This window comes from Balaenoptera acutorostrata, chromosome 16 (genome assembly GCF_949987535.1).
Source record: "Balaenoptera acutorostrata chromosome 16, mBalAcu1.1, whole genome shotgun sequence".
NCBI classification, from domain to species: Eukaryota; Metazoa; Chordata; class Mammalia; order Artiodactyla; family Balaenopteridae; genus Balaenoptera; species Balaenoptera acutorostrata.
The window spans coordinates 71,507,006-71,533,695 of record NC_080079.1 but is presented as its reverse complement, the minus strand read 5'-3'; the positions used below and the strand labels follow the sequence as shown (position 1 = coordinate 71,533,695).

Below are 26,690 nucleotides of genomic sequence, written 5' to 3'. Positions count from 1 at the left end.
GCCAAACGACTTAAATTTAATGTAAGTGAAATAAAGCCAATTAGTCCAGTATGTCTTCTCCTGCTTCCCTTTCTATTTACATCTAATATTTCACTAACTTAGCTTCAAATTACATTTTCTATAAGATGACATCATCTGATTAGGGCCTTTAAAGACTGTTATAAATTTCACTTTAAACCAAGACCTGTGATATTCAAAGATCCTAAACTGGAAAGTCACCACAGAATGCTAAGAGATTAGCTTTTATCATCATAGTAACCTTTTTTTTTTGGCCACACCACGGGGCATGCGGGATCTTAGTTCCCCGACCGGGGATCGAACCTGCGGCCCCTGCATTGGAGACGCAGAGTCTGAACCGCTGGACCACCAGGGAAGTCCCTCGTCATAGTAACCTTCGTAGGCGGAATGCAGTAGGGTGAAACCATGCTCCGTGAGTCTAATGTACAGTAAAGACAATAGGAGGTTCCACGCTTCCTAACTACAGCTGCATCTGAAAGCCCCAGCAGGTGTGACAGGCGAAAGGCCACTTGCCGTTTTCCTGAGCAAAGCGGGAGGCTTCCAGGAAGGTGACCTCCCGATCGGCGTCCAGGTCCTTCTTGTTCCCGCAGAGAATGATGACGATGTTCTGACTCGCCAGCATCCTGGCATCTGTTAACCAATTAGTAAGCGCATTGTAGGTTTCTCGGCTGCGTGATACAAGATTGTGAGAACAGCACAGGTATTTTATAAGGCTAGCAACGCTTTCCAGCCACTCACACCACTCGCAGCGCTCCGGCACACGCAGGGCGATGCCCACAACCTTTACGGCAACGCAGACGACCTGGGTGCCCCAGGTGTACGCCACACCCACAGGGTGCATTTCCTCTCGTTTCCGTGAAAATGAGGCAGCAAGTCAGATAGCTTGCTGCCTGTCGTTTGCCCAAGCAGGGTGCAGTATTTACTGGGCTCTTGGTTCATGCAACACATGAGCAAGACCTAAGGCTAACTGCTGCCGCTCAGTGGATCCGTGTGACACGCTGGTACTTTGCTTCACGGGAATTTAACACACTGATTCTCTGTAAGGACTCTGTGACACAGACTCTTTATCTCCTGTTTCCACAAGAAACCTGAGGCCCAGAGAGACTAAGCTGCCCAAAGTCACACAAGCAGCCAGTGGCAGAGCTGGGACTTGATCAGGTGCATCCACCTTCAGGACTGTTTTCAGCCCTCATCTATCTAAGGATAAAATCCTCGTATATTCTAAGGACTGAGCAAGGAACTGAATTTTAAATTTAATTGTGATACCTGGGTGATAGCTACACGCAGGGCAGTGCACTCGGATCCTTATGATGGGCCAAGAGCTCTGTATGAACCAAATCAACCACCAAACAACCTCAGGAGTATTACGTGGTCATGACTCCATGGAACAGACACGGAAACTAAAGTCCAGACGGCGGAGCACCTCGCCAGAGGACCCACACCGCTGGTGATGGGAACTGGGATTTGAACCCAGGCCATCCCAGCCTAGAGCCTGTGCTTGATGGAGGTCCATTACTTCTAATAATTTACCACACGCAAAGCTTCGCTTTGCAAACCTTAAGGAAAGTATCAAAACATCATGTTAAGAAACATAATGACACTGGGGATGCTTATCTATCTGAAGCTTGGGAACACGCTGCTTTACATGGTAAAGTGGTGGAAGGGGCTGCTTCGAAAACCCCCAAGACCCCCAGGGAAAGGGCTGAGGGGCTTCCCAACCCACAGCCCTGCCACCGACGTGCCCAGCACACCCGCGGGGAGGCTCGGACCTCGGGGAGCACAGGCCGGGGAGGGGTGTCATTACCTGGTGATGTCATAGACGAGCAGCGCCCCTGCCGCGCCCCTGTAGTAGCTTCTCGTCACAGACCTGGAAGAGTGACAGGCTTTCACTTTCCACCACGCGGAGCCCGTACCCCTGAGCACCATCTTCCCACACAAAACACCCATTTTTGCCTTGGAAACCACAACACGGGGACAGAGGTGGCTTTAAAGAGAAATGATTCAAAGTTATCTGAACATGGGCATGAAGGGCTGTCCTGCCTGAAATCATGTCACAGGAGCGATGGGGAGGTGGGGACACGAGGCTGGGATGACTGTGGTCCTCCCTGGAGGGCGTGAGGCTGCCCTGCACAACTGAGGGTGCCTTTGAGAACGTCGGGGCAGGGGCAGAAAGGGGGCATCACAGGGTCACAGGGCACGGAGCCCCCGGCAGCCCCTCTGCTTGCCCGGGGCCCGTGCCTTCCTGTGGACGCGGGGCAGCGCGTGGCTGCGCCCCCCACGCCCGGCCGTGCTCGCGCCCCCGCGGCCTCACCTGTCTTCAGTGAGCCCCCACCCGAGCGCCGCTCGCCCGTCCCCACAAGCTCCAGGATTTCCCCTGCAGTAACACACTTCCTCCCTTGCATCTCGACTCTCTCCCCGTGTGGCAGATTTTCCCGCTAGCAGAATACAATGTGCTCCTCCGGCACCTCCCGTCCTGGACGAGAACCAGGCTCCCGCTTCCGTCCCATCGCGGGCTCCTCCCGCACCCAAACTTCTCAGGAGCTGCTTCGCCAGCACCGCCTCCTCCTGCTCCGTGGACACAGCAGCTCCACCGACCCCGCGGCACCTGCCCTCCCCCCAGGCCGCAGCCCCACTCCCTCCCGGTCTCCTCTCACACCAGCTACTCTGGACCATTCCTCTGAATCTGCCCCGTTGGTCCTGGAGCTCCTTCCCCAAGGCTGGGTCCTGGGCTCTCTTTTCTACCAACGCTCTCAACTCAGGTTTAATCCTCAGCTCAGACTTCTTCCGTAAGAGCCATGCGCTAGCCCAGCAACTCTGTGTGACCACAATGAACGCGTCACAGTCAACACCTGTCAGGCAGAACTCTTTGGCTCCCGGCCTACAGGCCCCTCCTGGAGGGGGCCCCACCACCCACTCTGTTTACACAGCCAGAAATCTCTCCACCCACTCTGTGCCCATCACAAAGTGATGTGACGCAACGTGTCCCACAGTGGACGCATCAGTCAGGACCCGTCTCACCAACCCGTCAGGTCCTGTACTGTGCACGTCTCTACACCTTCACCAGCACCGTCCTGATCTGAACCACCAGCTCTGCCTGGACCCCTGCCACATGTGTCCCCTCTGTCACCTGTGTCCCTCAGTCCATCCTCCAGGTCCTCCTCGAGGCCTACAAGGCCCTGGTGCTCAGGGACTGGGGCTCAAGTTCAACCCCCAATGGTCAGTGATCTAATCGATCATGCCTACAGACTGGAATCTTCCGAAGGAGCCCTAAGAAACGGGGCTCAGACAGCTCCCGCCACCTCCCTGTTCCCCAGGCTGGGGCCCCGGTGGCTCCACCTTCCTCTCTTGGCTCCTCCCTTGTGCTGGTGAAGTATATCCCCCAGAAGTTTCTAAGAGAGGATATATGAGAGACAACCTTTGTTTCCCTCCATTCTTCTATAACTGAAGGTATTTTGATTTTATTCTCACACTTAATGGATAGTTTGGCTGAGTTTAGAATTTTAGGTTGGAAAAAAAATTTTTCACGTTGAGTTTTGAAGGCAAGGCTTTAATTATCTTCTAGCTTCCAAGCGTTGCTGCTCAATAGTCCAGTGCAATTCTCATTTTCATTTCTTGATATGTGATTTGCTTTCCCCTCTTGGAATCTTTTAGTATCTTCACTTCATCTCTGGTGTTCTGAAATTTTACGTGGCAGACCCTGGTCTGGATTTTCCCCCCTCATCTGTGTTTGGTGTAAGGTGGAATCTTACGGAGTCTCATTCCTCTAGTGGAAAATTTTCTTCAATTGTTTCTTTTACTGTTTCTTCTGTCTTCAGGAAGGCTCAACTGGTCAGGCCTTGAGCTTCCTGGACTAACTCTGTATGATTTTTTATGTTGTTTCTTCCCTCTCTCATCTCAAGTTTACTGTTTAACTTTCTGGAAGAGCACTACTCCATTTAATATATTATTTTAATTGCTCTTTTTAAATTATAATTTTGTTCTTATTCCCTGAATGCAATATCTACTCTTATTTGTGAGGATACTGTAGTTTAGTTTTTGTCTATTCCCTGAAAGTTTCTATTTTCTTTATTTTGGGCTCTTTCTCTTATCTTAAAAACTTTCATCAAGTGTCTGGTGATTCTTGGTTGATCATTTATATTCAAGAACAAGGAATGCCAAACTAAAAGATGCTCTTTATGTGTGGGCTATTCACTGTGAGGCGGCTGGACAGAAATTGGGCTATTTCATTGGGGAAACCAAAATGTTAGTATCTTTAAGCCTTTTCTTTGGGGCTATTTTTCTGCAGATAAGAATCGTTTCTCCTGCCTGAGACATACACACCTGGCTGCCAGCAGCTAAGGAAGAGGTGGGGGAAGAGGGTGAGGGTCAGCAGACTTTCACTTAATTTCTGTCTTTCCAGTCCTTGCCTCACTCATCCCTGCCCTCGGCTGGGCCTCTACTTTTAGTTGTTTTTTTTTTTTTTTTTTAATAGGGAGCATTTTCTTTTTTCAAATTTTATTTATTTATTTTATTTATGGCTGTGTTGGGTCTTCGTTTCTGTGCGAGGGCTTTCTCTAGTTGTGGCAAGTGGGGGCCACTCTTCATCACGATGCGCGGGCCTCTCACTATCGCGGCCTCTCTTGTTGCAGAGCACAGGCTCCAGACGCGCAGGCTCAGTAATTGTGGCTCACGGGCCCAGTTGCTCCGTGGCATGTGGGATCTTCCCAGACCAGGACTCGAACCCGTGTGCCCTGCATTGGCAGGCAGATTCTCAACCACTGCGCCACCAGGGAAGCCCTACTTTTAGTTTTTAGAGGAACCTCCATACTGTTCTCCACAGTGGCTGCATCAACTTACATTCTCACCAACAGCATAGGAGGGGTTCCCTTTTCTCCACACCCTCTACAGCATTTATTGTTTGTGGACTTTTTGATGTTGGCCATTCTGACCAGTGTGAGGTGGTACCTCACTGTAGTTCTGACTTATTTGATTGGGTTGTTTGATTTTTTTTGATATTGAGCTGCATGCTGTTTGTATATTTTGGAGATTAATCCTTTGTCAGTTGGTTCGTTTGCAAATATTTTCTCCCATTCTGAGGGTGGTCTTTTTGTCTTGTTTATGGTTTCCTTTGCTGCACAAAAGCTTTTAAGTTTAATTAGGTCCCATTTGTTTAGTTTTGCTTTTATTTTCATTATTCAAGGAGACAGATCAAAATAGATATTGCTGCGATTTATGTCAATGAGCGTTCCGCCTTTGCTTTTCCTGCAGGAGTTTTACAGTACCTGGTCTTACATTTAGGTCTTCAATCCATTTTGAGTTCATTTTTGTGTATGGTGTTAGGGAGTGTTCTAATTTCATTCTTTTACATGTAGCTGTCCAGTTTTTCCAGCACCACTTATCGAAGAGACTGTCTTTTCTCCATTGTATATTCTTGCCTCCTCTGTGGAAGATTAATTGACCATCGGTGTGTGGGTTTATTTCTGGGCTCTCTATTCTGTTCCACTCACCCATATGTCCATTTTTCTGCCAGTACCACGCTGTTTTTTTTTTTTTTAAATAAGAAAGTCCTTATAAGTCTGTCCAAGGTACTTTCTTTTTTTTAAAAAATAAATTTATATATTTATTTATTTTTGGCTGCGTTGGGTCTTCGTTGCTGCATGTGGGCCTTCTCTAGTTGTGGCAAGCGGGGGCTACTCTTCGTTGTGGTGTGCGGGCTTCTCATTGCAGTGGCTTCTCTTGTGGCAGAACACAGGCTCTAGGCGTGCAGGCTTCAGGAGTTGCAGCACGTGGGCTCAGTAGTTGTGGCTCACAGGCTCTAGAACGCAGGCTCAGTAGTTGGTGGCGCACGGGCTTAGTTGCTCTGCGGCATGTGGGATCTTCCCAGACCAGGGATCGAACCCATGTCCCCCGCATTGGTGGGCAGATTCTTAACCACTGCACCACCAGGGAAGTCATACCACGATGTTCTGATTACTACAGCTTTATAGTAATATTGTCTGAAGTCTAGTTATGATACTTTTGAAGCAAACAATTTTTGAGCATTTAAAATATTATACCTGACTTTAAGTGAAATGCTTGCACTGGGACTGAGTTTTATTTAACTGAATTTTGAAACTGTGAATATCTGTTCTGTTTGACTTTCTGTATCTATTCAAAAAAACGTAACTAAAATATTAATCTACTTTCCTGCTTTAGTAGTTACAGAACATCAAACATGGAACCTATCTGTTGTGGACTTCGGTCATCATTCTAAACGTCGATTATGACTTCAGTGTAATGCAAGTGCTGAGTAGAGAATATTCTGTGGAATGTTTTAATGTAAAGCAAAACCAACCCCCAAAGAGGTTTTAAAAAATTCTCCTTTTTTTTTTTTTTTTAAATTTTATTGATTTTTTAATTTATTTATTTTTGGCTGTGTTGGGTCTTCGTTGCTGCGTGCGGGTTTTTGTCTAGTTGTGGCAAGCGGGGGCTACTCTTCGTTGTGGTGCGCGGGCTTCTCATCGCGGTGGCTTCTCATTTTGCGGAGCACCGGCTCTAGGCATGCGGGTTTCAGTAGTTGCAGCACGCAGGCTCAGTAATTGTGGCTCGTGAGCTCTAGAGCACAGGCTCAGTAGTTGTGGCGCACGGACTTAGTTGCTCCGCGGCATGTGGGATCTTCCCAGACCAGGGCTCGAACCTGTGTCCCCTGCATTGGCAGGCAGATTCTTAACCACTGCACCACCAGGGAAGCCCAAAAATTCTCCTTTTAAAGTGAAATATAGAGAAAAATTGTTTGTGCTACTACTTTGCCTTGGTTTTAATCTAAAAGTAAATTGTGGAATATGCAATGCCACGACCTCCTAATGTACCACTAGGTCCCAAAGAATAAATTAGCCTCTAAATTAGGCTGTGTGCACTCGGAAGAGATTCTAATGTATTCTTTCGTAAATCAATGCTGTGTGGAGAAAAACTGACTTTTAGCTTGTCATAAAGCTTCCAGAGGTGAACTTTCTAAAATCTGTGAGGGTGGGGGGAGGGAGGAGGGGACCACGTACATTAAGAGAATATAATTGATTATTTCAAACCCAATTTTCAAGTATTTTTATTAAGTTAGAGAAAAAGCTACCTGAATCGTTCTTGGCCTGCTGTGTCCCATATCTGTAACTTTACATATTTACCACCAACATTTATTATCTTTGAGCCAAATTCCACTCCTATTGTGTGATTTGAGTCATCTTTGACTGAAAAAGAAAAAGAAATTTAATTTTAGAACATTAGGAAAACAGGCTTATAGATTTATACAAGTAACATTAAAATCAAGAGTTCTTTCTGTCAATGGAAAATGTAATTTACTGTCGCCATTCATTTCTCCAACAGTCAGATGATAATAAGCACTCACTGTTTTAAACAGAATATACACAGTTCCTGTTCTCAAAGAGACAATAAAGCTTTTTCTCAAAACACCTAAACAAGCCATATATTTAAAGCTGAGGCTTGGTGGCCACGCCATATAAGACCATATCTACCTGACCACCGCTAAGGTTCTCATGAATGGCAACTGCACAAAATACTGGGTACCATCTTGGAGGGCTTACTGCCCAGTGACAGACTGCAATTTGGCCAACGATAGTTTCAACTATTCGGACAAACATTCTAAAGAAATATAAGTAAAGGGAAGGAAAAGCACCGTAGCCCAAGAAAGAAACTTGATGCTCACCAAAGATTAAGGGAAAAAGAGGAAAAGATAGAGTAAAAAACTCAGAACAAACACACCCCAAACCAAGACCTCTATGCACATTACAGCTGTTGAGTTTCATGAACTCGAGTATTGTGTGTGGCAATCATTTGGAATGAATTTGCTGGAGAAATCAATACTGCCTGAATGGGCAGGGAGGTTGGCAAAGTAAGTAGTTTGCTAAACCCAACTGGAATAAGCAGTCTTATAAAAGAAAATTTCTGTGATGTGAAAGGAAAAGAAAAAACAAATATCCTGGCTACACAGTCCACTGACTGGTTTATATTTTATAACTGTAGGATAAAATTTAATTGTACCAGAAACCAGGACGCCATCTGACGGCTGTGTTCATTGCTCCCTGGGGGCCTGGGGAGGAAAGGGTCTGATTCCAGCAGCTGGTCTCAGGCCCAGACAGTGCAGATCGGCGTGGACATCCGCTGGTGTCCAGCTACTGGGCCAGCCTGGCAGGAAAAGCCTTCAAAGGCAGTAACGAAAGGCCAAGGGCATCCTGATTAAGACACAGCTACGAGAGCAATACAGTGAAGCCTCGTTACATCATTACTGTGGTCGTGAGGGGTGAGGGGAGGATGTGAAGGGAGGGTGTCCCACGAGGCCGGGCACCTGGCCCAGCGTCCCCTCTTCTGAGATGGAACAATGCAAAGTCTGGGTAACTCGTACAGAACCCCAGGCCGCCCAGCGGGTGAACGCCTGTCAAATTCAAGAGGGACTGAGCTACGCTGGGTCCGTGTCACTACATGGAGGTTCCAACAAGCTCCTGGTCGATGGAATGGAAGCAGCAGAAAACACTTCTAGAATCTTATTCTTCAGAGCTCTTTCCCAGGACACCCTTTGCTGCCTCTGTCTCCACCGCCCGCCACCTAATGCATCTCACGCATTCTTACTTAAGAGGCACTTCATTAAGTGAGATTAATTTTCTGTGTTCGGGCCTTCACCTGACTACCTCTAGATAGACAGGTAGGTCATTCTCCACAATCCTTTCCATTACTATATAAGCACGGCTTATTTTAAGGTCCTTTCAAACCTACCGTCTTTTACAGTAGCTTGGAATACAAAATTCAACCTCTCTCACCAACACAGGGCAAGTCAACGGCACAAGATATTTTCTGTGGTCGAAAGGCCTGGGTTTGAGTCTAACATGCACTGTTACTAGGTAACCATTCCAAGTGCACACACCAAGTCCTGTAAACCTCTGTTTATTTACCTGTAAAACAGGACTGACGACAATAGCTGCCTTAAGCACAATACAAGGCCGCTGGGGACCAAATGCTATCTTATCCAAACTGTACAACTAGGGTCCTCGGGCCACTCCTGCCAGGAAATAGAATTCCACAGCACCATACTGTATTTTAGTATCTGGAAAATGTACAGGACAATTCACTACATAATGAGCAATGACCCACTACGAAACTGAAATGCTAAATAAAAAATCAGGTTACTAAACGTTTAATAACATAAACATTTTATGTCCTTTAAAAATATTCTTAAACTCTGACATTTTCCCTGAAAACATATTCGGAAGTTTTGTCCTAAACAAATCTGCACAAGAGCGTGCCCTCGGGAGAAGACATGCAAGAAGCACCGACCATGTGACGTCACTTACATTTTTTTTCAATAAACTGATGAAGCAAGCAAGACTTGCCGGTTCCTGCGTTCCCAATAACCAAGAATTTAAACAAAAAGTCTGAAAAACAAAAAGAGACTGTGAAACAACTTCAGAACAGGTGCTGGTGAACTTAGACTACAATCATAAAATTTAATGAAATCTCAGTTAATATAAAAGAAAAAAGAGGTAACTGAATATTTTGTGAAAATGGCAATAAACACACTGACTTACCTTTCCACCTTTTCGATATATGGCTTATATGCTAACCCAATGCCTTTTCAAACTGCTCTGGGGATAATTTCTTTTGATACCGGAAGTTTGAAAACTCCTCTTGTAATGACTGAAATCTCTTTGCTATTCAAATAAATACACACACAGTGACAAGCAAAAATCGCCTAGAAATTGTAATTTTTCTGTACAAAAGAAAAAACCTGGTAGACTTATAGGCTTTGAGAAGTCCACTCCTTTCTTCTTTCAAAAACAGGTGTAAGTTCTCCCTGCACTTGCAGACTTCTGTGGCCTTGCCTTTATTCCTGTGTCTATGACCTTTGGGAAGGCCGGCCTAAGCCCAGGGGTTTGGGTCAGTACTCCGCGTGTGATATTTGTCCCATTCAATATAAAGAGAGCTCTTCACTTCTTCTTTACACAGGGGAATAGATTTAATTTGGGATCCTACTTTCCATAAACTGGGAATAGAGGCTTTCTAGAACGGAGTCTGTGAATCGGAACGATGGGGCATCGGTAGCCTGACACTGGCTTGGTGCTTCCTTTTGCTTTTTCTGTTGGCGAAGAACTCTAGTTCTGTTCAGCCTAGCGCTGCAGGCACCAAGACCCTCTCCACCCTCACACTTTGACCCTGACCCACATTTGCTGACCCCCGGCTGCCAGGCTCATCCTGTGGCCCTGAAGGGCCTGCTCCACATTCCTGGTTCTGTCGGGGGCACCTCTGAAGGTGTCACCTGCACACTCCTGTTTCAGACCCGACCACGCGCTCCCAGCCCTGGCTCCTTCTCCCCCCGCCCACCCAGTGAAGCACAAATGGTCAATTTCTTTGCTGGTGCTTGGTCCAGCCTTGTTCCTAAGAACTACATTCCTTATCACCCAAAGGTCAAGCCTATTCAACCTCTCATGCTTTTCAAATAGTTACAGGCAATTAAACTTGTAGGATAGTGCTATTAACAGTTGTTAGCATTTAAAAATACCTACAGTTTTATGCATCTCACTGCCTGTTTTAAAAGCATGCCACACCAGTGTTCATAACGCACTAGTCACGGTCGCCAGAAGATGGAAGCAACCCAAATATCCATTGACAGATAAACAATAAACAAATTGTGGTACATACATACATTGGAATATTATTCAGCCTTAAAAAGGAAGGAAATTCTGATACATGCTACAACGTGGATGAACTTTGATTGTGCTAAGTGAACTAAGCCAGTCACTAAAGGAGAAATACCACAAGATTCCATTTATATGAGGTACCCAGTGTGGTCAAACTCACAGAGACAGAAAGTAGAAGGCTAGTTGTGAGGAGTCTGGGAGAGGGGAAATGGGGAGTCAGGGTTCAATGGATATGAGTATCGGTTTGAGAAGATGAAAAAGTTCTGGAGATGGATGGTGGTGATAGTTGTACAACAATGCGAATGTACTTAAAGCCACTGAACTGTTGATTTTAAAATGATAAATCTCATGCTATGTATATTTTACCACACATACAAAATAAAATACGCAAGTCTCATCATTGTCATTGAACAGCTTTTACAGCCCAAGAAATTAAGATTGCCAGGTTAAAATGAAAATACTGAAATTTCTCAATCTTGTTCAATATCCTCTTCTATTTAAGAAATAAAGCCCAATACATTACATACATTACATAGGTTGTAAACATTGGAAGATGAGAACCAGGTAAAGATGCTGCCAGTACATAGGCAAAAGTAAGTCTTGAGAGTGAAAATAACTTATATATACAAATGCGAATGTTTCCCATGCTTTATATGCACATAGCAAAAGGAGTTTCACAAATCCATCTAATCCTGAAACAAAAACTCATAGATCTAAGCACAGACTTTGGCTTAATGCTTGCTCCATTATTATTTCTGCTTTGGAAGTTTTGCTTAAATGCACTCTATTATGGTAATCGCTTTCCAGATTATACCACAACCTCAACAGGTAAAAGGGTAACATATCAACTGACTTGCACCTTGCTGGACAAAAGACAAGTAAGATGTGTAATTTCCATATGTAAAAATATTTAATTCCTCCAAAAAACTCTTCACACTCTGAATCTTGTAGCTCCAAGAGGTAAGTTTTCATACTTAAATAGAAAACCCTTTTTTTGGAAACCCTCTTGGGTTAAACAACTAAAAATGCTGGAAAAAATATATCATATTAAAAAAAATACATAGCTGACCTTTCAGGAAAGAAAAGGAAATCTCTAGATGCTTGGAACTGGAAAAAGCAGTAGGGGCCCCAGATGGAGGGTTGTCAGTATTGAGTTTTAACATCTGTGGGACAGGATTTTCAAAAGCTTGTGCCCACGTGAAGGAAGGAGTAGAGAGCTGAATCTGAACAAGTGAAGGACAGGCTGGAAAAATCCTCTCACCAGCTCAGGAGGACAAGGAACCTTCTCTGACTCTGCCCGACCTCTCAGCAGGATTAGCAGAAAAACATTACCCTCTGAAGATTTATCATGGGCTGGCTCCACAGGTGAGTGTGAAATTCAAACTTAAAAAACATGTCGACAATGAACCTCCAAGTCAAGAAAGTTAAAACAATAAAAATGGCCTTAGAAAGTGATATCAACAGGATGCCTGGAAGATGCAAATGCAGATCACTCTGGAAGGACACATCCTCAAACCGGGATACATAGGTGTCCCATGCTTACAGCTCCTCTGAAGATGAGCAATCCTCACAATCTAAAATTACAAAACACTCCAACAATCCATCATGAGTGAGTCAGCAATCCAAAGACATTACAATTTCAAGAATTTGATAAAAAAAAGAACCTGACGAGGTATACTCAGGATAATTAATACCATAAAAAAGGAACTGAATCCATAAGAAAAGATGAATCCATAAAAAATGATATAAAAGAAAAGGTAGATTTCCAGAATGTGTCTGTCTAGAAATAAAAACTGCAGTCATTAAAAATAAATAGTCAATGGATGAGTTAAAGAGTAGAATCAACAAAACTAAGGAGGAAATTAGTGAACTGCAATCCAGACTGGAGAAAATTACTAGGAGGCAGAACAGAGAAATGAAGAGAGAGAAAATATGAGAGCTTAAGAAAAATGCAGAATTGAAGGAAAAGGTCCAATATATAGGTCTAGTACATATTCTGGAATGGAAAAAAAACCAAAACAAAACAGAGAATGAGGTAGAGTCAACATTAAACTGTAAAAGCAATCAGCAAGAAAGGAAAAACTCCCTATTAAGGAATGAGGTTCCTTAACCGCAAAGGTCACCATCTTCACAGTGTTGGGGCAGGAGCACAAAAACAAGGAAGTCTAATGCAGAATTCGACGTGCAAAAAATGATCCTTAACACCAAGGTGGACCTCTGCTTCCAAGAAGATGGAGTAGAAGTACTTTTCCCCATTCCGCCTGCTCAGGCCAACTTAGAACCCTAGACGCTACATACAAAAGAAACATAAGAAGACTTTGAAAAGTGTAGAGAAGGTGGCAAACTGGCCAGGGATCTTGGGGCCTGAGGAATGACACAGCGATGAGTCCCTTGGGTTTTTCCTTTTCCCTCGTATTTCCCAGACTTGGAGCTGAACAAGCTGGCAGCCTGGAAATGCCAATGGAGGCAGATTTTAAGAAGCCCCAACAAAAGCCTGCTCTCTCAAGTCATCGAACCAGGAAAGGGCAACCTAGCAAGAGAGAAACCTTTTACACAGAACTGCTCTACTCCAGACAAACACTACAGGAAAAACTGTGGCCTCACGCCACCAACGCCAGCAAAGGCTGAGTGGGGAGCCCGGACCACCACCCTTCCGAGGCTGCACTGAGGTTCCCTGACGCCCCCAGCAGGGCGGTGTCCCAAGGCCAGGTACAGAGCCACAGTGCCCGTGGGGACATGTGCTCATGGGGTGTGGGAGGCCGGACACTGGGGCTCTCACCCCGGCCCAGCAGTACAAGGAACAGCCCTGGCCCTGGGTGTCCATGGGAGCTCGGTGGGCAGCCTGGGCTTCCAACTCACCCAGCAGTCACGGAGCAGCGCCCAAGAGCAGAGATGAGTTAAACACGAGATTTAAATAAAAATCTAAGGTCTCATAACATAATGCAACAATGCCCAGGATTCAAACGGAAATCCTTCATTATATCAAGAACCACGAAGATCTCAAACGGAAAGAAAAAATATGATCAACAGATTCCAGTGCCAAGATGATAGAGACGTCTGAAAAATCTGACAAAGATTGTAAAGCAGCCATCATGAATGCTTCAACAAGCAATAACAACATGACTGAAACAAATGAAAAGGAGAAATCTTCAGCAAAAAGAAAGGCTTAATAAAGAAAAAGAAGATATAAAGAAGAACAAAATGGACGTTTTGGAATTGAAAAATACAATAACTGATGTATGTAGCTCAGTGGATGGGCTCAAAACAAAATGGGACACAGGAAACAATCAGTGAACTGGACTTCAAAATGATAGAAAATATCTAATCTGAACAACAAACAGAAAACAGCCTGAAAATATATTAATAGAGCCTCATGGAGTTTTGAGATTATTAAAAAAAAAAAAAATCTAACTTTCATGAGCCCCAAAAGGAGAGAAAAAAGAGGATGGGTTTGAAAAAGTATTCAAAGAAATAATGGCTGAAAACTTCCTAAATTTGGCAAGACACATAAATCCAGCTTCGCAAAGCTTACTGAATTCAAACAGCTAGATTCTTCCGAACAAAAGTCCAAATACATCCATGCCAAAATACATAATTAAATTTCTAAAAACTAAAAACAAATAAACAAAAAAAATCTTGAAAGCATCCAGAGAGAAATGATACCTTACCTACAGGAAAAAAACAATCCAAATGACAACAGATTTCTCATCAGAAACCACTGAGGCCAGAAGTGGCACCAATATTTTTCAAGGGCTGAAAGAAAAGAACTCTCAATCCAGAATCTTATATCCTAAAAATATCCTAGAATGAAGGAGAGATCAAGACATTCTTAGAGGAAAAAAAGAACTAACAGAATTTGTCACCAACAGATCTACCCTAAAAGATGGCTAAAGGAAGCTCTCTAAACCAAAAGGAAAGGAGTTCCCTGGTGGTCCAGTGGTTAGGATTCCGGCCTTTCACTGCTGGGGCCCAGGTTCAACCCCTAGTCGGGGAACTAAGATCCTGCAAGCTGTGCGGCGCAGCAAAAAACAAACAAAAAAACCTGAAAGGAAGTGATAAAAGGAATCATGGAACATCATGAAGGAAGGAAGAACATGGTAAATAAAAATATGGGTAATTACAATAGGGTTTTCTTCTTCTCTTCTTGAGTATTCTAAAGTATGTTTGGGTGTTTAAGCAAAAATGGTAACACTGTTTGATGTGACTAAATATAAGAGGAGGAAATATTTACGATGATTATATTTAAGATGATTATATTACAAGTGGGGTCTACCTGTGGGGTAGCACAGGTCTACCCCAGAGATACTGCGGGTTTAGTTCCAGACCACTGCAATAAAGCAAAAATCACAATAAAGTTAGTGACACAACTGTTTTGGTTTCCCAGTGCATATAAAGTTATGTTTACACTATCTTGTAGTCTATTAAGTGTGCAATAGCATTCTGTCTAAAAAAACAATGTACATACTTTAATTAAAAAAATACTTTATTGGTAAAAAACGCTGACCATCATCTGAACCTTCAGCAAGTCATAATCTTTTTGCCACAGGAACATCAAAGATCACTGATCACCATAACAAATATAATAATAGTGAAAAAGTCTATAATATTTTGATTATTACCAAAACGTGACCCAGAGACACAAAGTGAACAAATGTTGTTGGAAAAACGATGCCAACAGACTTGCTCAATGTAGAGTTGCCACAAACTTCAATTTGTAAAAAACGCAGTCTCTGAAGAAGCACAATAAAACAAGGTATGCCTGTAAGAGAAGGCAAGGTTTTTTCATTCAAACGTAAAATGATGACACCAGTAGACTGTGATATGTATAAATAATGTGATACCTAGAGCAACCACTAAAAAAGCAATGCAAAGAGATATACTCAAAAACATTATAGGTAAATCAAAAGGAATTCTAAAAAATGTTCACATAAACCACAGAAAGACTAGAAAAAGAAAAGAGGAAAATGAAAAACAGAACAGAAAGCAAAAATATAAAATGGCAAAAATAAATTCTAATAGATCAATTATATTAAATGTAAACTATATAACGATATCAAGTAAAAGACAGATTGGCAGATTAGTTGAAAAAACATGACCCAACTATAAGCTGCCTACAAGAAACTCCCTTCAATTATGATGTTCAGGCAGGGTGAAAGTGAAAGGATGGAAAAAGGTATATCACACAAATATTAATCAAAGTAAATCATTATCATTATCAGCTAAAACAGTCTTCAGGGCAAAGGAAATGGCCAGAGAAAGAAAGTGTCACTATATAATGAAAAAAGGGCATTCCACCAATAAGACATAGGAAGCCTCAATGTGTGCACCAAAAAACAGAGCTACAAAATACATCAAACTAAAGCTTGATAGAACTGAAAGGAGAAACAAACCCACGATTATGGCTGAGACTTCAACACTCCTCTCTCAACACTGATAGAACAGCTAGACAGAAAATCAGCAAAGACACAGAAGAACTCAGCTTAGTCAACCAAGAGGATGGAGTCAACATTTACAGAACACTCTGCCCAACAAGAGTGGGACGCACATTCTTTCCAAGGGACGATGGAACGTAAATCAAGATGGACTATACCCTTGGCCATAAAACAAACCTCAACAAATTTAAAAGAATTGAAATCATATAAAATGTGTTCTCCAACCACAAGGGAATCAAACTAGAAATTCATAATATAAAGACAATAGGAAAATCTCCAAATACTTGGATACTAACCAATCCATGTCTAAATAACCCATGATTTAAAGATGAAGTCTCCTGGGAAACAGAAAAATACACTGAGCTTAATGGAAATGAAAATATAGCTTATCAAGATTTGTGGGTTACAACTAAAGCAATGCTGAAAGGAAAATTCAGAGCACTAAATGCATATATTAGAAAAGAGGAAAAGTCTCAGTCAATTATCTAAGCACCTACCCTCAAGAACACAGAAAAAGAAGAGCAAAATAAATAAAGCAAGCAGAAGGAAGGAAAAAAAGAGCAGACATCAAAGAAACTGAAAACAGAAAAACAAAGAAAATCCATAAAACAAAGAACTGGTTCCTTGAAAAGATCATTAAAATTGATAAACCTCTAGCAAAACTGGTGAGTTCAAGGTCTGGGGGCAGATCAAGGAAAAAGACAGGACCTTGAGATGGTCACAGCACACACCACCTTCGTTTGGGTAGCACTTTGGCTGGCTGCATGGGAGGGAAGCCAGACAGCACCAGCTAGAGGCCTGTCACAGCCCCAGAGTGTGTCTAAGCAAAAGTTTGCAGATGAGAGTGCGGCTTCACAGGGTATTCAAAGCAGGCAGCCTCTAAATGGCTAAAAATATGCATATTGGGGCTATATTTAAAGCAACTGAGTGGGTAAGAATGGAGGTTGGTGCTGGCAAGGCTTTGAACTAACGTCTCAGCTTGCTGTGAAGAAGAACACCACAGAGAGGCCAACATGCCGGGCGATCTTTAACTCATTTGTGTAACAAAGACTCACAACAACAACAACAAAGGGAGGACACACATAGTCAATTTCAGGTCACAGCACTACAGACCCAGCAGGGTAACAAAGGAGTATCAAGAACAGCTCCATATACTTTAATTTGACAACTTAGATGAGATGGACCAATTCTTCAAAAACACAAAGTAGTACAACTCACCCAATAAAATAGATAACTTAAATAGCCATGTAACTTAAGGAAACTGAATCTGTAATTTTAAAACTAACAAAAAAAGAAACATTTAGGATGGATGGTTTTACTAGAGAATTCTATGAACATTTATAAAAAGAATCAACACCAACTCTATATAACATCTTTGAGAAAACTGAAGAGGAGGGAACCCTTCCCTGGTTATTTTATGAAGCTAGTGTTTCCCTGATACCAAAGCCAGAAAAAGACAGCCTTAAAACAACACAAACGACAGAGCAGTATCTCTTACGAACATTAACAAAATATTAGCAAAGAGAATTCAGTTTTACATATATAAAAATTATACACTATGACCAAGTGGGCTTTGTTTCAGGGACGAAAGGCTGTTCAATATTTGAAAATCAATCAATGTAATTTCTCTACTAACAGGCTAAAAGGAAAAATCACACGATTATATCAACTGATGCAGCAGAAGCATTTCGTCAAAGTCAACACTCATTCATGATAAAAACATTCAAAAAACAAAAAAAAGACAGCAACCCAGAGAGGAACTCCCTCAACTGATGAAGAGCATTTAAAAATTTCTACAGCTAACCTTACACTGAACAGTGAAAGACTGCTTTCCCGCTAAGATCAGGAACAAAGTAAGAATGCCCGCTCTCACCACTCTATTCAGTATCATACAGGAAGTTCTAGCCAGTGCAGTGAGGCATAAGGAAACAAAGGCACACAGATCAAAAAGGAAAAAATAAAATTGTTCCTATTGGCAGATGATATGATTGTCTACATAGAAAATCCAAGGAATCAAAAAAAAAAACAAAAAAATTAAAAAACCCCAAAACCCTCCTATAACTGATAAGTGAGTTCAGCAAGGTCCAGATTGTAGGATATAAAAATCAATCGTATCTCTACATACTAATGACAAACACATGAGCGTCAAAATTTAAAATATAACTGCACTTGCAATCACTGAAAAAAAACCTCTGGCATAAGTCTAACAAAAACATGTAAAGGGTTTCTATGATAAAAATTACTGCACGATGCTAATGAAAGAAACAAAGGGCAATCTAAATAAATACAGAGACGTACTGTGTTCATGGATTAAAGACTGACAAAGTAAAGACGCCAATTCATTCCTATTTCTAACAAGACTTTTTGGTACATATAGACAAGATTATTCTAAAATTTATATGGAAAGACAAAGGAACTGGCATAGCAAAAACAATTTTGAAAAAGAAAAAGTGGAAGCAATCACCTTACCTGAGTTATTATGTAGCTACAACAATCACACTGTGAGGGACTGATGGGGGAGACACACAGATCAATGGAACAGACCAGAAATAAGAAGTAGACCTACATTAATATGTCCAACTGCTTTTGAAAGTGCAAAACTCATTTTACAGAAGAAAGTGAGCCTTTTCAACAAATGGTGCTGAAGCAACTGGACATCCATGGGGGGAAAAAAAGAACTTTGACCTAAGCTTCATATCTTATGCAAAATTAACTGAAAATAGATCACGGACTTAAAAGGTAAAACATTACTATGAAACTTTTAGGAAAAAATAGGAGAAGAGCTTCAGGATCTATGGCTAAGCAAAGAGCTCTTAGACTGGACACCAAAAAAAAAAAAAAAAAAAAATCCAGAAAAGGAAAAACTGATAAATCTGACTTCACCAAAATTGAAAACTTTTGCTTTGTAGAAAACCTTGCTAAGAGAATAAAAAGACAAGCTACAGACTGGATGAAAAGATCTGCAAAGTATCTAACAAAGGACTAACATCTAGAACATATTCATCAATTTAAAAAAAAAACCCTCTCAAAACTCCACAGTAGGGCTTCCCTGGTGGCGCAGTGGTTGAGAATATGCCTGCTAATGCAGGGGACATGGGTTCGAGCCCTGGTTTGGGAAGATCCCACATGCCGTGGAGCAACTGGGCCCGTGAGCCACAACTACTGAGCCTGCGCGTCTGGAGGCTGTGCTCCGCAACAAGAGAGGCCATGATAGTGAGAGGCCCGTGCATCGCGATGAAGAATGGCCCCTGCTTACCGCAACTAGAGAAAGCCCTCGCACAGAAACGAAGACCCAACACAGCCAAAAATAAATTAATTAATTAAAAAAAGAAAACAAAAAACTTCACAGTAAAAAAATTCAAACAACTCACCATTAGAACTAATAAATGAATTCAGTAAGGTAGCAGGATACAAGATTAATATACACAAATCTGTTGCATTTCTTTACACTAACGATGAAATATCAGAAAGAGAAAGTAAAAAAAAAAACAATCCCACTTAAAATTTCATCAAAAAAATATCTAGGAATAAACTTAACCAAGGGGGTGAAAAACCTATACACTGAAAAATATAAAACATTGATAAAGGAAATTGAAGATGATTCAAAGAAATGAAAAGATATCCCATGCTCTTGGATTGGAAGAATTAATATTGTCAAAATGTCCATACCACCCAAAGCAATCTACAAATTTAGTGCAACCCCTATCAAATACCCATGACATTTTTCACAGAACAAGAACAACAATCCTGAGATTTATATGGAACCAAAAAAGACCCACAATTGCCAAAGCAATCCTGAGGAAAAAGAACAAAGCTGGAGGCATAACCCTTCCAGATGTCAGACTATACTATAAAGCTATAGTAATCAAAACTGTGGTATTGGCACAAAAACAGACATATACCCCAATGGAATAGAACAGAGAGCCCAGAAATAAACCCACAGTCAATAAATCTATGACAAAGGAGACAAGATAATACAGTAGAGAAGACACAGTGTCTTCAACAAGTGGGGTTGAGAAAGCTGGACAACTACATGTAAATGAAATCAGAATACTCCCTCACACCACATACAAAAATAAACTCAAAATGGTTTAAAGACCTAAATATAAAACATGACACCATAAAACTCCTAGATGAGAACATAGGCAAGACATTCTTGGACATAAATGGTTGCAATATTTTCTTAGAAATAAGAAATAAAAGCAAAAATAAACAAATGGGACCTAATCTATCTTAAAAGCTTTTGCACAGCAAAGGAAACCATCAATGAAATGTAAAGATAACCTACAGACTGAGAGAAAATATTTGCAAACGATGAGACCAACAAGGGGTTAATCTCTAAAATATACAAACAGCTCATGCAGCTTAATATCAAAAAAACAAAAACCCCAATCAAAAAATGGGTGGTAGATCTAGATAGACGTTTCTCCAAAGAAGACATACAGATGGCCAACAGGCACATGCAAAGATGCTCAGCATCACTGATCATCAGGAAAATGCAAATCAAAACCACAATGAGGTACCACCTCACACTGGTCAGAACGGCCATCATCAAAAAGTCTACAGGAGGAGCTTCAAGATGGCAGAAGAGTAAGACGTGGAGATCACCTTCCTCTCAACAAATACATCAGAAATACTTCTACATGTGGAACAACTCCTACAGAACACCTACTGAACGCTGGCAGAAGACCTCAAACCTCCCGCAAGGCAAGAAACTCCCCACGTACCTGGGTAGGGCAAAAGACAAAAGAAATAACAGAGACAAAAGAATAGGGACGGGACCTGCACCAGTGGGAGGGAGCTGTGAAGGAGGAAAGGTTTCCAGAAACTAGGAAGCCCCTTCGCGGGTGGAGACTGCGGGGGGCAGAGGGGGGAAGCATCGGAGCCGCGGAGGAGAGCGCAGCCACAGGGGTGCGGAGGGCAAAGCGGAGAGATTCCTGCACGGAGGCTTGGCGCCGAGCAGCACTCAACAGCCCGAGAGGCTTGTCTGCTCACCCGCCGGGGCGGGCGGGGGCTGGGAGCTGAGGCTCGGGCTTCGGTCGGATCCCAGGGAGAGGAATGGGGTTGCCTGTGTGAACACAGCCTGAAGGGGGCTAGTGCGCCACGGTGAGCCGGGAGGGAGTCTGGGAAAAAGTCTGGACCTGCTGAACAGGCAAGAGACCATTGTTTCGGGGTGTGCGAGGAGAGGGGATTCAGAGTGCCCCTTAAATGAGCTCCAGAGACGGGCGCGAGCCGCAGCTATCAGTGCGGACCCCAGAGACGGGCATGAGACGCTAAGGCTGCTGCTGCTGCCACCAAGAAGCCTGTGTGCGAGCACAGGTCACTCTCCACACCGCCCCTCCTGGGAGCCTGTGCAGCCCACCACGGCCAGCATCCCGTGATCCGGGGCCAACTTCCCTGGGAGAACGCACAGCGCGCCTTGGGCTGCTACAACGTCACGCCGGCCTCTGCCGCCGCAGGCTCGCCCCGCATCCGAACCCCTCCCTCCCCCTGGCCTGAGTGAGCCAGAGCCCCCGAAGCAGCTGCTCCTTTAACCCCGTCCTGTGTGAGTGAAGAACAGACGCCCTCAGGGGACCTACACGCAGAGGCGGGTCCAAATCCAAAGCTGAAACCCGGGAGCTGTGCGAACAAAGAAGAGAAAGGGAAATTTCTCCCAGCAGCCTCAGGAGCAGTGGATTAAAGCTCCACAAACAACTTGATGTACCTGCATCTGTGGAATACATGAATAGACAACGAATCCTCCCAAATTGAGGAGGTGGACTTTGGGAGCAAGATATATTATTTTTTTCCCCTTTTTCTCTTTTTGTGAATGTGTATGTGTATGCGTCTGTGTGAGATTTTGTCTGTATAGCTTTGCTTTTACCATTTGTCCTAGGGTTCTGTCCGTCCATTTTTTTTTTATTACTTAAAAAAATTTTTTTCTTAATAATTATATTTTATTTTAATAACTTTATTTTATTTACTTGATTTTATTTTATTTTATCCTCTTTCTTTCTTTCTTTCTTTTTTTTCTCCCTTTTATTCTGACCTGTGTGGATGACAGGCTCTTGGTGCTCCAGCCAGGCGTCAGGGCTGTGCCTCTGAGGTGGGAGAGCCAAGTTCAGGACATTGGTCCACCAGAGACCTCCCAGCTCCACGTAATACCAAATGATGAAAATCTCCCAGAGATCTCCATCTCAATGCCAAGACCCAGCTTCACTCAACGACCAGCAAGCTACAGTGCTGGACACCCTATGCCAAACAACTAGCAAGACAGGAACACAGCCCCATCCATTAGCACAGAGGCTGCCTAAAATCATAATAAGGCCACAGACACCCTAAAACACACCACCAGACGTGGACCTGCCTACCAGAAAGACAAAATCCAGCCTCATCCACCAGAACACAGGCACTAGTCCCCTCCACCAGGAAGCCTACACAACCCACTGAACCAACCTCAGCCACTGGGGACAGACACCAAAAACAATGGGAACTACGAACCTGCAGCCTGCAAAAAGGAGACCCCAAACACAGTAGGTTAAGCAAAATGAGAAGACAGAGAAACACAGCAGATGAAGGAGCAAGGCAAAAACCCACCAGACCTAACAAACGAAGAGGAAATAGGCAGTCTACATGAAAAAGAATTCAGAATAATGATAGTAAAGATGATCCAAAATCTTGGAAATAGAATGGAGAAAATACGAGAAACATTCAACAAGGACCTAGAAGAACTAAAGAGCAAACAAACAGTGATGAACAACACAATAAATGAAATTAAAAATCCTCTAGAAGGGATCAATAACAGAATAACTGAGGCAGAAGAACGGATAAGTGACCTGGAAAATAAAATAGTGAAAATAACTACTGCAGAGCAGAATAAAGAAAAAAGAATGAAAAGAACTGAGGACAGTCTCAGACACCTCTGGGACAACATAAAACGCACCAACATTCGAATTATAGGGGTCCCAGAAGAAGAAGAGAAAAAGAAAGGGACTGAGAAAATATTTGAAGAGATTATATTTGAATACTTCCCTAATATCATCCAAAATGAAAATAAATAGGGAAACACAAGCTTTAAAGGATACATTAAACAAGATGGACTTAATTGATATTTATAGGACATTCCATCCAAAAACAACAGAATACACATTCTTCTCTAGTACTCATGGAACGTTCTCCAGGATAGATCATATCTTGGGTCACAAATCAAGCCTTGGTAAATTTAAGAAAATTGAAATCGTATCAAGTATCTTTTCTGACAACAACGCTATGAGATTAGATATCAATTACAGGGAAAAATCTGTAAGAAATACAAACACATGGAGGCTAAACAACACACTACTCAATAACCAAGAGATCACTGAAGCAAGCAAAGAGGAAATCAAAAAATACCTAGAAACAAATGACAATGAAAACACAACGACCCAAAACCTATGGGATGCAGCAAAAGCAGTTCTAAGAGGGAAGTTTATAGCAATACAATCCTACCTTAAGAAACAAGAAACATCTCAAATAAACAATCTAACCTTACACCTAAAGCAATTAGAGGAAGAAGAACAAAAAAACTCCAAAGTTAGCAGAAGGAAAGAAATCATGAAGATCAGGTCAGAAATGAAGGAAACGATAGCAAAGATCAATAAAACTAAAAGCTGGTTCTTTGAGAAGATAAACAAAACTGATAAACTATTAGCCAGACTTATCAAGAAAAAAGGGAGAAGACTCAAATCAATAGTATTAGAAATAAAAAAGGAGAAGTAACAACTGACACTGCAGAAATACAAAGGATCATGAGAGACTACTACAAGCAACTATATGCCAATAAAATGGACAACCTGGAAGAAATGGACAAATTCTTAGAAATGCACAACCTTCCGAGACTGAACCAGGAAGAAATAGAAAATATGAACAGACCAATAACAAGCACTGAAACTGAAACTGTGATTAAAAATCTTCCAACAAACAAAAGTCCAGGACCAGATGGCTTCACAGGCGAATTCTATGAAACATTTAGAGAAGAGCTAACACCTATCCTTCTCAAACTCTTCCAAAATATAGCAGAGGGAGGAACACTCCCAAACTCATTCTACGAGGCCACCATCACTCTGATACCAAAACCAGACAAAGATGTCACAAAGAAAGAAAACTACAGACCAATATCACTGATGAACATAGATGCAAAAACCCTCAACAAAATACTAGCAAACAGAATCCAACAGCACATTAAAAGGATCATACACTATGATCAAGGGGGGTTTATCCCAGGAATGCAAGGATTCTTCAATATATGCAAATCAATCAATGTGATACACCATATTAACAAATCAATGAATAAAAACCATATGATCATCTCAATAGATGCAGAGAAAGTTTTCGACAAAATTCAACACCTATTTATGATAAAAACCCTCCAGAAAAGTAGGCACAGAGGGAACTTTCCTCAACATAATAAACGCCATATATGACAAACCCACAGCCAGCATCGTCCTCAATGGTGAAAAACTGAAACCATTTCCACTAAGATCAGGAACAAGACAAGGCTGCCCACTCTCACCACTATTATTCAACATAGTTTTGGAAGTTTTAGCCACAGCAATCAGAGAAGAAAAAGAAATAAAAGGAATCCAACTTGGAAAAGAAGAACTAAAGCTGTCACTGTTTGCAGATGACATGATACTATACATAGAGAATCCTAAAGATGCTACCAGAAAACTACTAGAGCTAATCAATGAATCTGGTAAAGTGGCAGGATACAAAATTAATGCACAGAAATCTCTTGCATTCCTATACACTAATGATGAAAAATCTGAAAGTGAAATTAAGAAGACACTCCCATTTACCACTGCAACAAAAAGAATAAAATATCTAGGAATAAATCTACCTAAGGAGACAAAAGACCTGTATGCAGAAAATTATAAGGCACTGATGAAAGAAATTAAAGATGATACAAATGGATGGAGAGATATACCATGTTCTTGGATTGGAAGAATCAACATTGTGAAAATGACTCTACTACCCAAAGCAATCTACAGATTCAGTGCACTCCCTATCAAACTACCACTGGCATTTTTCACAGAACTAGAACAAAAAATTTCACAATTTGTACAGAAACACAAAAGACCCTGAATAGCCAAAGCAATCTTGAGAAAGAAAAATGGAGCTGGAGGAATCAGGCTCCCTGACTTCAGACTATACTACAAAGCTGCAGTAATCAAGACAGTATGGTACTGGCACAAAAACAGAAATATAGATCAATGGAACAGGATAGAAAGCCCAGAGATAAACCCACACACATATGGTCACCTTATCTTTGATAAAGGAGGCAAGAATACACAGTGGAGAAAAGACAGCCTCTTCAATAAGTGGTGCTGGGAAAACTGGACAGCTACATGTAAAAGAATGAAATTAGAATACTCCCTAACACCATACACAAAAATAAACTCAAAATGGATTAAAGACCTAAATGTAAGACCAGACAGCATCAAACTCTTAGAGGAAAACATAGGCAGAACACTCTATGATATAAATCACAGCAAGATCCTTTTTGACCCACCTCCTAGAGAAATGGAAATAAAAACAAAAATAAACAAATGGGACCTAATGAAACTTAAAAGCTTTTGCACAGCAAAGGAAACCATAAACAAGACCAAAAGACAACCCTGAGAATGGGAGAAAATATTTGCAAATGAAGCAACTGACAAAGGATTAATCTCCAAAACATACAAGCAACTCATGCAGCTCAATATCAAAAAAACAAACAACTGAATCAAAAAATGGGCAGAAGTCCTAAATAGACATTTCTGCAAAGAAGATATACAGATTACCAACAAACGCATGAAAGAATGTTCAACATCATTAATGATTAATAAACGCAAATCAAAAGTACAATGAGATATCATCTCACACTGGTCAGAATGGCCATCATCAAAAAATCTACAAACAATAAATGCTGGAGAGGGTGTGGAGAGAAGGGAACCCTCTTGCACTGTTGGTGGGAATGTAAATTGATACAGCCACTATGGAGAACAGTATGGAGGTTCCTTAAAAAACTAAAAATAGAACTACCATACGACCCAGCAATCCCACTACTGGGCATATACCCTGAGAAAACCATAATTCAAAAAGAGTCATGTACCAAAATGTTCATTGCAGCTCTATTTACAATAGCCAGGACATGGAAGCAACCAAAGTGTCCATCAACAGATAAATGGATAAAGAAGATGTGGCACATATATACAATGGAATATTACTCAGCCATAAAAAGGAACGAAACTGAGTTATTTGTAATGAGCTGGATGGACTTAGAGACTGTCACACAGAGTGAAGTAAGTCAGAAAGAGAAAAACAAATACCGTATGGTAACACATATATATGGAATCCAAAAAAAAAAAAGAAAAGAAAAATGGTCAGAACAACCTAGGGGCAAGATGGGAATAAAGATGCAGACCTACTAGAGAATGGACTTGAGGATACGGGGAGGGGGAACGGTAAGCTGGGACAAAGTGAGAGAGTGGCATGGACATATATACACTACCAAACGTAAAATAGATAGCTAGTGGGAAGCAGCCGTATAGCACAGGGAGATCAGCTCGGTGTTTTGTGACCA

At 41.9% G+C, this 26,690-nt stretch overlaps 1 protein-coding gene across 4 annotated transcripts in view; it reads right to left on the bottom strand.

Annotated features, from left to right (window-relative positions):
* Positions 1 to 26,690, bottom strand: part of RAB4A (RAB4A, member RAS oncogene family) — a 51,746-nt gene that overhangs the window by 11,200 nt on the left and 13,856 nt on the right. Inside the window, exons 2-5 of one of the 4 annotated variants that reach the window (XM_057531337.1) lie at positions 9,333 to 9,413; positions 7,103 to 7,217; positions 1,823 to 1,885; positions 532 to 686 (exon numbers count right to left, since the gene is read on the bottom strand). In XM_057531337.1, the coding sequence (XP_057387320.1) occupies positions 532 to 686; positions 1,823 to 1,885; positions 7,103 to 7,217; positions 9,333 to 9,413 (414 nt within the window). Of the gene's footprint in view, positions 1 to 531; positions 687 to 1,822; positions 1,886 to 7,102; positions 7,218 to 9,332; positions 9,414 to 26,690 lie in introns of those variants that run through there. The other 3 variants (XM_057531338.1, XM_007182357.2, XM_057531339.1) reach the window with 3 other exon arrangements.